We start from the raw sequence: 13,765 nt of genomic DNA on the forward strand, positions 1-13,765 counted from the left end.
GATATAAAGACCTCTATTTGGAATTTAAAACTCTTTACAATCTGCCCACTTCCTTTTTAGTCTTATTTCCCTCCATGCACTTTATGACCCAGCTACACTGGCCTACTCATTGTTCCTTGTATATGATACTTTCTCTCCTGTCTCGTTCTTTTAAACTAGCTCTCTTCCCTCAGGACTGGAATTCTTTTCCTTACCTCCTTATTGGTCTTCTCAGCTTTGTTCAGAACTCAGTTAAAATCCCACCTTCCATAGGTGGCCTTTCTCTGTTCTTGTGCGTGTATATATTTTTATTTTGTATGTACAATTATTTGTGTCTTCTCCATTAGAATCAGCTACCTAGTTGCAGGGACTAATCACTTTGGCCTTTCGTGGTAGCCCCAGTAATTGTCACAAAGCCTGGCACTCAGTAAGTTGTTTATAAATGCTTGTTGACTGACCACCACATATTTATTTATTCTTATTCTTTGCTGTGGTATTGTACAAACAATTCTTTGCTGGTTATTAACTCTTCTTTGGTTAATGATTTTTTATGAAGACCAAAATTTCTTCCTGTATATGTTTTAACCACGAGAAATTAACAGGGAAGAACTGCTTTACTGTTGGTATATTTTATTGTATAATTGGAAGATGTTTGAAAAGTTGACATTGAAATATTAGGATACAGCAATATTATTTCCATCATTTAAAATGTTCTCTCTCACCCCACCAAAATTTTTTACTTTATCCAACTGATTTAAAATAATTTTTACTTATGAATGGTCAGCTTGACACAATTTAAATTAATAATAAAACCCATTTTTCTGTTCAATGTAATTAACACCCCCGCAAAAAAAAAACTTTAAAAAAACCTGCAGTAACAACAAATAAGCAGCTTTTAACACTGAATTTAAAATACTGATTAAAAAAAAAAGGCTGCTGAACAAAAGTAGACAAAAAAAAAACATAAATCGTAGGTATACATCTGTGAAGCACACAGGCAAACTGAGCTTCTTTTACATTAAGTTCAAATGAATTCTCAGTATTTACTAAGTTATCTTATCTCAAAATTAATGACAAGTGTCCTAAAAGAGTCAAGCCCTATTTTATAATGCTAGAAATAGACTCCTGGTTGCCAAACAGAGTTCATGACGGACAGAAGAATAAAATGGAAGTCTTCTGACTTGAATGATAATTTAGTTACTACTATATGTTTACTTCTTTTAAGTCATTTTTAACTGGTATTTCAGATGCTGTTCTTCGGATTAAGTCACCAAAATAAGCTGTAATTGTCTTCAATTTATTGTTAAGAAAATTTTGTTCTATTTCAACTTGTCCTCCAGGTCCAGCTAAAGATGCTATCTAAAAAGGCAACAGAAGAGACGCATACATAATTGGAGTTTTAGAACAAATCTTTTGTTCATAGTACTTGCAAAAGAGAAAGAAATTAGCTCTTTATTTATGCCCCTAAAAAGAGCAGTCCAGTACTCACTGCTGCTTCTTAATAATTAATGTTTACTAATGGAAAGATTGAGACACACACACACAAAAAACCCTATTGTTTTGCATGCTGCAATGTGATGGGTAAAGTTTTGGTGAGTTATTTTGTTGAAGAACATGATATCTAGAAGTGGCTAGTGTAATTCTTGCAAGTAAATCACTAAAACATGATGTAGTGAATATGGGACTGGACTTGGAGTCAGGAAGACCTGTGTTCAAATTCCTCCATGGGATACTAATGTGATTATAGGGTATGTCATATAACTTCCTTGTGCCTCAGTTTTTTTTTTTAAAATGAGGGGGTTGTCATGACAGCCCCTAAACCATTTTACCAGTTGTTAATGTTCTCTTCTCAAATTAGAGAGAGGGATAAGGATTGAACCTATTACTTCATTAGTATAGGGAATTACAAAATGAGGAACCTACTTCTACCAATGCAAGTCAATCAATTAAGTGCCTAGTATGTACCAGGCATGGCAAGATACAAATATAAAGAACAGAACTATGTGCAAGTAATTTACACAGCACCTTCTCTGCAAATGTCAAATAATTGCTTAGAATACTGGGAATTAAATTGACTTTCTCAATACCACACAGCCAGTATCAGAGGTTAGCCTAAATCAAACTCTTCTTGCTTCTACATAAGCTCTTGATTCTCAAATTTCTGATATTTATTTATAGGTAACAGGTCTATCAATGAAACTATCACAATTAAATTGGTCCCCGACTCTTTCCATTGGGACTGACTTTCTAGCAGCTGCTCTATTAGGTAGACTTCTGGGAGGCTGAGAAATGCTGACCAACTCCTACCAGTGTGGTAGGATTCTCTTTTGACCCCACTCCAAGCACAAGATACTATTTATCAGCCCTTTACTTCCTAGCTTCATTGTGTGCAAATCACAACCTTTCTGAACTTCTTTCCTCATCTATAAAATGTGAATAATATTACTGATCTCTCATATGGTTACTACGTAAGGACTGACTGAGGTAATATCTGTAAAGTGCTTTGCAAACTTCAATGTACATGTACCTATTAGCTTTTCTCACCATGGATTATGTATCTTATCATCTACATAGTAGAACGTAAGATCCTTCAGGGATAGATCCACAGTGCCTTCAATATTTATTTTGTTTGGACTGATGATTTTATGATATCAGGAGCTACAGAGGATTTCATCTCCTAATACATAAGGACAACTATATACCTGAGGCATAAAAGGTTAAATGACTAGTCCTGAGTCATAAAGCCAAATGTAACGGATGAGATTTGAATTCAGGTTGTCCTGATTCGCCAAATCTATATGCTCTATTCCACACTGCTTTTCACTTTGAACAAAGTACTTAATAAGTATTTATCTACTTGAATTATACTTAGCTCCTGAGTAAGGTACAAAGTCAGAAAACTGAGTAAATGCATCCTTAAATGTCAGATTGGTGTTTTATGTAAAGCACTTCATAAATCCTTGAGTGCTATATAAATATTAGCTATTATTACTATTATTCAAAAAATAAAATAATTGAATGAGAGTATGCTGTTGAGTAACCATTACAGGTACCAGACCTGTAGAAGATTGATAACTTATGGATTTAGCTCTTCTGTGCATGGATACAATGATTTCACTTTTATTTTAATATGCCAAAATAACAATGCCTGGGAGTTAGCCCTATGAGTAGACAGTGCTGTTGTTGCAAAGCTTGTTTGCTTCCAAATATTTCTCTTACTGGCCTGTCCCAGTGTCTTTTGAATAGATGTCTGCGGACGATCCCTGATAAAAACGTTAAATGAGCAGGTCAGCATGTCAGGATAGCAGAAAGAATGTTAAAACCATGGGATAACACAGTAAGGAGCCCTGAGCAACCAAGAAATGACAAGGGCCAATGAGCAACTTCTGGTGTGCGCAGAAGGAGACACACTGATGTGAAACATTTCAAAATTTTGCCCCAGAAATGGTCTCTGTCTGAGCATAACTGATTATAAACAATAGTACATACACATTTTCTCCAATTGTGATGGCACAGCATCACTAAGAAGAAACAAATGAACCAACTGGAAAAATTGCGGTTGGTTGCATTTACAAAGAAATTATGGTCTAGTTCGGCTTAGCTGGTAGGTATGACTTTATAATTTTTTCTTTTGCTTCTATACCTTGCAGAAATTATAACTAAGCACTAACCAACACAAAGATGATGTTAACATGTACTAAAAATAGATCAAGTTAAACAATTTTAATGAGCCACAAATGCCAAGTATCCACAGCAGCAACTGCTAGAAGATAAAAAAAAAAGCTCATTGTACATTACTAATGAGTATGTACTTAAACCTGTTCAACTTCCTTTACTTTAGGAGGAAAAAAGGCAGTTACAGAAACAGGAAAAACATAACACATAATCCTATGCTATATTCTCAAATTTTCAACGATTGCAATTAGTAAGACCTGCTAAACAAGAAAGGTAATAATGGAAAACAAGTTTAACAACAGAAATAAACATGAAATGAACAGCAAAAATAGTCATAATGCTATGAAGAAAAAACAAACCCTAAGACAAAAACATATTACTTTATCCAATAAAGAACTTGACAACCTTCAAAATGAAACCAGAAGTTAAAAATAGTTCAGAAGGCTCAATTTGCAACTGATAAGGAATGTTACATTTTTTTTTCTAATTTAGAACTTTTATGTCAAGTTTTTTTTTCACATGCATACAAGAAGTTGTTTTGTATCATCTGCTACAAATATTTTTTTCAAAGGACTACCAAATGACACTGCTTATAACAATTGCTTAGATTTGTTTCAATAATCCAAATTCCAAACTCTCCTCTGGATCAAAGTAAATGCTTAAATATTTCAGTGATCCCTGATCTTATAAGTGTGTATTCCGCCTCTACCAATCAATCTATCAACCATTTATTAAGCCCCTGTTATGTGCCAAGCACTGTCCTAGGCACTGAGGATAAAATGCAAAAAAAAGAAAAAAAAAGGAACTTTCTCTTCCCTTAAGGAGTTTCCATCTGGGTTGACAGCATGTATTCTATATAAATATGTGAAGAAATACAGAAGAACTAGGAGGAAAAACACTACCAGAAAGAGGTGCATGGGCACTTCGTCTTGAAGTGAGAGATTCCATGAGGCAGAAGTGGGAAGGGAGAGTGCATTCAAGGTACAGGGGGCAGACAGTCAGTCATCAGGCACTTATGAAGTGCCTATGACATTCCAGGCCCTGTGCTAAACATCGAGGACACCAAGAAGGGCAAAAGACAGTCTTTGCTCTTGAAGAGCTCACAATGGGGAAGACAACATGCAAATAACTACGTACAAGCTATATACAGGAAATAGAAAGGAAAGGCACTAGAATTAAGGGGGTGCTGGAAAAGTCTTGTAAAAGGTGGGACTTTAGCTGAGACTTAAAGGGAGCCAGGAAGAAGAGATAAGGAGGGAGAACATTCCAAAAACAGGAGACAGAGAAAACCCACAAAGTTGGGAGACAGAGTGTCTGGAATGAAAACTAACAAAGAAACCACTGTCATTGAATAGAAGAGTAGGTAGCTAAGTATGTAAGGTACAAGACTGGAAAGATGGGGCAGGGGGTCGGTAGGTTCTGAAGGCTTTGAATGGGAAACAAAGGATTTTATATTTGATCCCAGAGGTGACAGTGAAACACCAGAGATTACTGTGTGTGTGTGTGTGACAGAGAGAGAGAGAAAGACAGACAACTAGTTAGACCAGCGCTTTAGGAAAATCATTTTGGTGGCTCAGTACAAGATGGACTAGAGTGTGGAGAGATTTAAGGCAGGACAACTTACCAGCAGAGTATTGAAATAATCTAAGGGTGAGGTGATAAGGGCTGCACTAGGGTGGTAGTGGTGTCAGAGAAAAGAAGGGAGTGTATATGAGAGATGTTGCAAAGGTGAAATCGATAGGCCTTGGCAACATTTCAGATATGGGGAGTGAGAGATGGTGAGGAACTAAAAAAGACACTTATGTTGTGAGCTTGGGAGATTGGGAAATGGTAGGGCCCTTGATGTTTTTTTAAATTTTTTTAAAAATAAATTTATTTATTTTTAGTTTTCAATATTCACTTCCACAAGTTTTTGAGTTCCAAATTTCTCACCCCTCCCTCCACCCCAAGATGGCATGCATTCTGAATACCCCTTCCCCTGGTCTGCCTTCTCTTCTATCTCTCCCCCCTCCCTTCTCTTATCCCCTTCCCCTTCTATTTTCCTGTATAGCAGGATAGACTTCTGTACCCCCATTTCCTGTATTTCTTATTTCCCAGTTGCATGTGAAAACATTTTTTTTAAAACATGTGTTTTTAAAACTTTGAGTTCCAAATTTTCTTCCTTCCTCCCTCCCCACCCACCCTCACTGAAAAGGCAAGCGACTCAATATAGGTTGTACATGTGCAGTTATGCAAAACACTTCCTTAGACATGTTGTGAAAAACTAACTCTATTTTCCCTTAATCCTATCCTGCCCTCCCATCTATTCTATTCTTTCTTTTGACCCTGTCCCTCCTCAGAAGTATTTACTTCTGATTACCCTTTCCCAATCTGCCCTCCTCTCTATCTCACCCCTGCTCTCTTGTCCCCTTCTCCCCCTATTTTCCTGTAGGGTAAGACAGATTTCCATACCCAATTGAATGTGTATATTATTCCCTCCTTAAGCCAAATCCTATAAGAATAAGATTCTCTCATTCCCTCTCACCTTCCGTTTCCCCTCCACTGTGAGAGACTTTTCTTTTGTTTTTTTTTGTGTGTGTGTGAGATAATTTACCCCATTCTACCTCTCCCTTTCTTCTCCGAGTATCATTTTCTCTCATCCTTAATTTTATTCTCCAGATATGACCCCTTAATCTTCAACTCACCCTGTGCCTCTATCTATCTATCTATCTATCTATCTATCTATCTATATCTATATCTATCTATCTATACATACAATTTTTTTCCTTCAACTACCCTAATACTGACAAAGTTCTCATGAGTTACAAATATCATCTTTCCATGCAGGAATGTAAACAGTTCAATCTTAATATGTCTCTTATGATTTCTCTTTCCTGTTTACCTCTTCATGTTCCACTGGAGTCCTGTATTTGAAAGTCAAATTTTCTATTCAGCTCTGGTCTTTTCATCAGGAATGCTTGAAAGTCCTCTATTTCACTGAATGACCATTTTTCCCCCTAAAGGATTATACTCAGTTTTGCTGGGTAGGTGATTCTTGGTTGTAATCCTATCTCCTTTGCCCTCTGGAATATTATATTCCATGCCCTGCGTCCTTTAATGTAGAAGCTGCTAAATCTTGTGTTATCCTGATTGTGTTTCCACAGTACTTGAATTGTTTCCTTCTGGCAGCTTGTAATATTTTCTCCTTGACCTGGGAACTCTGGAATTTGGCTATAATATTCCTAGGAGTTTTTTTGGGGATCTCTTTCAGGAGGAGATCTGTGGATTCTTTCAATTTCTATTTTGCCTCTGGTTCTAATATCAGGGCAGTTTTCCTTGATAATTTCTTGAAAGATGATGTCTAGGCTCTTTTTTTGATCATGGCTTTCAGATAGTCCAATAATTTTTAAATTCTCTCTCCTGGATCTATTTTCCAGGTCAGTTGTTTTTCCAATGAGATATTTCACATTGTTTTCTAATTTTTCATTCTTTTGGATTTGTTTTACAGTGTCTTGATTTCTCATAAAGTCACTAGCTTCCAATTGCTCTATTCTAATTTTTAAGGAAGTATTTTCTTCAGTAATCTTTTGGACTTCCTTTTCCATTTGGCCAATTTTTCTTTTTAGGGCATTTTTCTCCTCATTGGCTTTTTGGACCTCTTTTGCCATTTGGGTTAGGCTGTTTTTTAAGGTGTTATTTTCTTCAGTATTTTTTTGGGTCTCCTTTAGCAAGCTGTTGACTTGTTTTTCATGATTTTCTTGCATCACTCTCATTTCTCTTCCCAGTTTTTCCTCTACTTCCCTTACTTGCTTCTCAAAATCCCTTTTGAGCTCTTCCAAGGCCTGGGACTGATTCATATTTTTCTTGGAGGCTTTGGATGTAGGAGCTTTGATTTTGTTGTCTTCTTCTGGTTGTATATTTTGATCTTTTTCACCAAAGTAAGATAATATAGTCTGACTCTTTTTGCGCTGCTTGCTCATGATCCCAGCAATTACTTGAGTTTTAAACTCTTTGTTAAGGTAAGAGTCTGCTTCCAATGTGGAGAGTGTACTGTCCCAAGCTTCAGGGGTTTGTGTAGCTGTTTTCAGAGATACTTGTAGGGACCTGTAAATTTTCAGTTCTTCCAAGGTGGTATGATAAGGGGCGAGGTGTTTACTCCTTTCCTGGCCTGTGACCACAAGTATTCCTTTCTGTCCCGTAACTGGGAGGAGGGGTTCCTTCCACAGCCACTACAAGCTCCACCACGCCAGCGCTCCTCACCTCACCACCGCCAGAACTGTGACCCAGATCCACACACGGGCAAAGCAAGAGATTCCTGTCTCAGCACTGGCAAACAGATCTCTGCAGTCCCTCTCTGATCAGCCACTGGATTCCCCCTCAGTCTGTGGGCTGGAAGCTGGGGGGAAGCAGCTGCCCCCTCCAGGGCCACGCTCTTGGGGAATGGAGCTGAAACCCCGCCTTCCTCTCTGACCACCGACAGAAACAGACTTTTCCCACTGACCTTCTAAGTTGTCTTTGGCATTCGTGGATTGAGGAGTCTGGAAATCTCCACAGCTGCCCGCGATTCAGTCCTCTGAGGCCTGCTCCAGGTTTGCTGCAGCCTGCGTGCCCACGCTGCGCTGTGCTGTGCTCCCAGCCCGGCGCAATACACCTTTCTGATCAATTATCGAGGTTGTCTTGGGCTGGAAATTTGTTTCACTCTGTCTTTTCGTGGGTTCTGCTGCTTCAGAATTTGTTTAGAGCCATTTTTTTATGAGTATTTGGAGGGGTTTGGGGGAGAGCTCAAAAGCAAGTCACTGCTTTCACTCTGCCATCTTGGCTCTGCTGGGCCCTTGATGTTAATAGGGGAGTTTGGCAGGGGGGAGAATTTCTGGGAAAAGAGAATGACTTCATATTGGGACATGTTAAGTTAAAGATGTCTGTTGGACATCTAGGGTGGGATGACAGAAAGGCAGTTAGAAATATGAGTCAGGAGGTCAGCAGAGAGGTTAGGGCTAGTAAATAGATCTGAGAATAATCAGCATAGTGTTTATGAAATCACTTATGTAACTAAGTATTACAGAGGAAGAAGAAAAGAGGTACCAGGATAAAGCACTGTGGGATACTCATGTTAAGTGGGTGTGATGATGGTGACAAATGCTGGGTTTCACCTAGTGATCAGCTCTTTGGTAACAAGCCTCTCCAAACTTAGCTAGGACAGTCCTTGGATGAAACTTATCAAACCTGTTGCTAAGCCCATATTTAAAGACTTTCCAGTCTGGTTAAGACCTATTAGAACTTATTCTTTATCGATAGAGTTTTTGAGAACCCTGCAATCACTTCCATACCACAGTGAGGCATCAGATGAGAACCTCCATGGAGATAGGTACTTAAAAATACATACATCTCTCTTCTTCTGTCTGGAAGATTATTAATCCAAATAAATTTTATCTAGCTTCTAAGACCAACACAGAAATCACACCATTTTCAAATATCCAAACAACACACTTAGACTTAGGCAGAGAATAATCAAATATAAGTTGTGTCAGTTTTAGCTTAGAATTGAAAATGTGATACTGAAAAGCTGGTGTTCCTGGTTACTTAAATATATCTGAAGAATTATTTTGTCTCCAGTTAGAAAATCGGTATTATTCTCACAATCCAACAGAAAGCACAGCTTACATTTCATTATATAAGGCAATAAATGATATATTCCAGATTAAGACAGTATTTTAAGAAATGCATAGTTCAAGAACATGAAGACTGAAAGGACTGTAATTAAGTATTAAGTATTACTGGTAAACAGTAACTTTTTCCTGGTGAAAGTGGTTCCTTTGGAATGGGGAAACATACTTTTATGCTAGACAGTATAAGATACTCCCCACCCCTTAAAAAGGGTGGGATGGAATAATGACCAGTAGTCATGAACACAGTTCCTTCAGGGAACAAGATTACTCTTCATCTAAACAAATCTGGGAAAAATGGAATAGCGGAGGAGGAAAGCAGAGGAATATCATCTGACTTAACCCCTCTGGGCATCAAGTTCATTATCTGAAAGTACTATGAAGACTTAAAAAGCTATACACAAATTTAAGGGTATCATTCTTTCTTGGCAGTAAAAAAACAATTACTAGAAACAAATCAGCAAGTAAGACTTTTCCCTACCCCTGTATCTCCTTAAGAACTAAATGCTTTGGATTAAGATACGGGATATAGGTTAATGTAGGTAACAGAAGTGGGGGTTGAGCTTATTTGTAGTTACAAGGCTTGTTTACATGAAATTGTATATAACAGTGAAAAACACATAAGAAGAGCTATACATGAAGAAAGGGAGAGAAATGAGTGCATAAAAATATATGAAGAGAACCCTTGTTAGAAGGCCATGATAAAAGGCACTAAGTATTATCAGATTAGGAATGAGCAAGAAATATCAAATGACAGGAATTTTAGATTTTAATGCGTTTTATGAAGTTTTGTAAGCCTGATAAAAATGTTTTTAATGTCCATGACTAACTGGAAGCCATGTGTCATAAGCATTAAAAAAAAAATTAAAATTCAAGGCTCCCAAATACCCTTGCTAAAAAACACATTTCTACCCAACACCATTAATATGATTAACCCTGGTCCAGAAGAGATATGGGAATGTACTCCCTCCTTTCTTTGAAAGATGGGGAGGCTACGTGTGAAACACTTCATATGTATGCCACTGGACCTACTGGATGTGTTGGATGGTTTTGCTGAACTGTCTTTTTATCATTAGTTTTTGCCATAAAGGTATGCTTTCATGGGTGAAGGAGTTGGGAGAGATACTGAAAAATGAGACCGATACAAAAGATAACAAAAAAGTAGTAAGAAATTATCCTTAATTTTTACACAATTGTATGGTCATAGCAGTTCAATTTCAAGCATTATACAAGAAGTTTAGGGCTGAAAGTTTCTGCCACTTGCTACCTATACGCAACTCCCTTCCCTATTTCCTCATCTTTGAAATAACAGTGGAGGAAGTGTTGGGCTTGCTGACCTCCCAGTATTCTTAGCTCTAAATCTATGGGATCTTAGAGATGATCTAGTCCAACTCAATAAAGAATTCAGTTTTAAAGCAAACTTTTACTCTTTACCATGTGTCACGCTATCCTTATCTTTCCTCTGCAGGCTTAACTGACCATGTATTGTTTAGTTCCTTCCCCCTTTTTCCCTTCCTATTTATATTTTAATGATTTTAAAAATAGTTTTTAGTAAGTTGGCGTAAAATCACATTGAACAGAAACCAACAAGTATGAGTAGTGTGCAGTAAATTCGTTTTAGCCAACAAATTATTTCCACATCAGTTTGGACTGTATTCTAGAACAAAGGACTGGGGAGTTCACTTAACTGAGTTTTGAGGGAAAACTATTATGTAAGAGCAGAAAAATCGTTTTCAGATTTTTTTAAAATGTAGGAATAGCAATTTTTTTAACAAACTGGAACAAAATAAAACATCGAACTTTAGTTTTCTGATGTCATCTAAGTACAGGACATAAGAGGGAATGAATGCAAGAATTATATAAGCTACCTAGCTGCCCCCAAAAGTGACAGTTTTAAGAAGAGAAGCAATAAATCTCTCGCACTTGAATCCTAAATGGATGAAAAAAGTACTATGGTGTAAAGCCATTTTACTTACTAGAGACAAAAAAAAGGAGTAGAGAAAGAAAACTATTTCACTGCAGGACAATTAAAATCAAAATATGCAGAAACCTAGTTAGAAGCATATTAAGCTACAATGAAATTATGAGGATTTTACATTGTCTACAGATTAGGAATTGTACTGTAAAAACCAAAAAAAAAAATCACCAAAAACCAAAAAAAAAAAAAACCCAAAACCAAACCCCAAACGCCTTCCTTCCCTTCCTTTCAAACATGCAACTAATAATCACATAGAAAATTTTTAAAAAAGCTGGGGAGAGGAATTTTTGATAAATCGTTCTTGGGGATCTGTGACAGGAAACCTTTCTTTCAAAGTTTTCTGGATAACTTTTTGATATTACCTCAGATGTTACAGACGTTTTCATTTCTTTGTTCAAACATTTCTTCACAGATTAATAAAATGAGGGTATCTCTAAAAAGTTGTGTAAATTGAACTCATTCTCCTTTCTAGTAAAAAGACAGTAGTATGCTTGGACATCTTCACAGTTTCAAAGAAAGGCCAAATATACTTTTCTCTTTATTGTCTATAGGGAAGGATACTGATGCTGAATGATTTCATTTGTCAAAGAAAGAGCTTTTCTTTCCCACCAATTCCCTGAACTGGATACCAGGAAAAAAAATGTCTGAAAGTTATATAACAAAGTAAGGTAGACCATGAGGAAGCCCTGGGCTGTTCATATAGGGATCACATGCAGCAATGAAGATTTTGGAGCCTCTCTCATCTCACTAATGTTTTCTTGACAATCTATTTCAGAGAAAATCCATTTAAGAGCACTTGACTAAGTGTCAGGAAACTGGGTTTCAATTTTGGCACCAAGACTTGCTAGTTGCTTACCTTCTGAGCCTCACTCCCTCAGGTAAAACAAGGAGGTTGGCACAGATAAACTCTAAGGTCCCCATGAGCAATATAACATTCTATTACTTAATCCCTGCTTAAAGCAGGGATTCTCAACTCTTAAACAGGAACTATTAACTTTTTTTTTTTTATCATGGACCCCTTGGCAATATGGCAAAGTCTATGGGCCCTTCTGGTGATCTTCTCTGATTCCAATTTCATGACCTATGAAACAAGCATAATAATACCGTATCTGCTGCACAGGATTATTGTGAGGATCAGCTTATGTAAAAAACGTATATAAAATGTTACATAAATATCAACTACTATTTATGACAATAAACATCACCTCCCTCCCTTTCAGAAACACAAGCTTTCTGTTTTTTGACTTAAAAATCCTAGTCTTTCTCATTGGGTAGAAATGAGATAGAGGACTCTACATTCTGCCCTCCAATCTTCTTGGCATTACCAAACTGCATCCACCAACTACACTTTTCAAGTGGGCAAATAGCTGTGGCAACAAATGGATTAGTTTTGTTTGCATTTTTAAGGCAGTGAAAATCCTAATACTACCTGTAATAGAATCTGTCTAGTGCCACTGTTAAGTTATATAATCATTTGGATGGGCAGAATCTAGTTCTACAAGTTTGTTTTTTTAAAAAATATACTTAGGAGGCAAAGAGGAAAGGCACAAAGAAATAAGAGATTGGGACAGGATTTTAATGCAGTGACTGAATCCTGAAAAGGGTGGGGCCCACTCTTTCCGGAGGATGAAGGAAAAACAGAAAGAGGATTATTACATAGATCAGTTTCTGATGAGGTTCACAACATGAAGATGATTTCTTAATCATCTTAATTTCAGTGAGTGTTCCTTCTCATTGGGGAATGGCTGAACAAACCATGGCACATGAATATAATGGAGTATCATATTGTACCATATGAAATGACAAATATGAAGAATTCAGAGAAACTTGGGAAGATTTGTATTAATTGATAGCTCAATTACATTCAGGTAGAACTAGGAGAATAGTTTGCTTGATGACCAAAGTAATGGAAAGGAAAACAACTCAAAGAATTCAAAATTCTTATTATGTAGCATCCAATCTGTTATCAGAGGACTATTTCCTTTTTGGCAGAGATGGTGGAATGTAGAAGCACAGTGGAGCAATTTACATTTGTAAACAGTCAGATTTTTGACTTGTTTTGCTGGATTGTACTCATTCAGTATAAGATAGGATTCTATTAGGGGTAAGGGAAAACTATTGGGAAAAAAATGCAAAATAAGAAAGCACTAATAAAATTAAGAAAAAAAGTTTAGATGTAGGCTATACCAAATACTCTATAAGAAGTCAACGAGCTGATGAAGTAATTTTTTCAGAGAGAAAATTAAAATACATGGCATTAAAGCAAATATGTCAAGAAACAGTGACCCTAGGCTATTAGAAGGCCATTGACAGGGAGGTTACCACTAGGAAGAAGTGTAATATCTGGTAGCTTCCTATTTGAAATAATTCCTAAAATAGCCTCCTACTTGAACTAAATACTTTTGCTAACCAGGTGCTAATATTAGTGTTTCTTCACATTAAGCATCTAAGAAGTTTAATTTCTGAGGGGAAGAGCAGTCAGTACTAGAGC

At 36.9% G+C, this 13,765-nt stretch overlaps 1 protein-coding gene across 1 annotated transcript in view; it reads right to left on the bottom strand.

The window, feature by feature from the left end:
- Positions 1 to 592: 592 nt before the first annotated feature.
- The window catches only part of TGS1 (trimethylguanosine synthase 1), a 62,179-nt gene continuing 49,006 nt past the window's right edge, over positions 593 to 13,765 (bottom strand). The window contains 1 exon segment of the mRNA XM_078153412.1: positions 593 to 1,338. Within this exon segment, the coding sequence (XP_078009538.1) occupies positions 1,183 to 1,338 (156 nt within the window). The 3' untranslated portion in view covers positions 593 to 1,182.

This window comes from Phascolarctos cinereus, unplaced genomic scaffold (assembly GCF_003287225.1).
Source record: "Phascolarctos cinereus isolate Bilbo 61053 unplaced genomic scaffold, phaCin_HiC Scaffold_4;HRSCAF=312, whole genome shotgun sequence".
In the NCBI taxonomy this organism is placed as follows: domain Eukaryota; kingdom Metazoa; phylum Chordata; class Mammalia; order Diprotodontia; family Phascolarctidae; genus Phascolarctos; species Phascolarctos cinereus.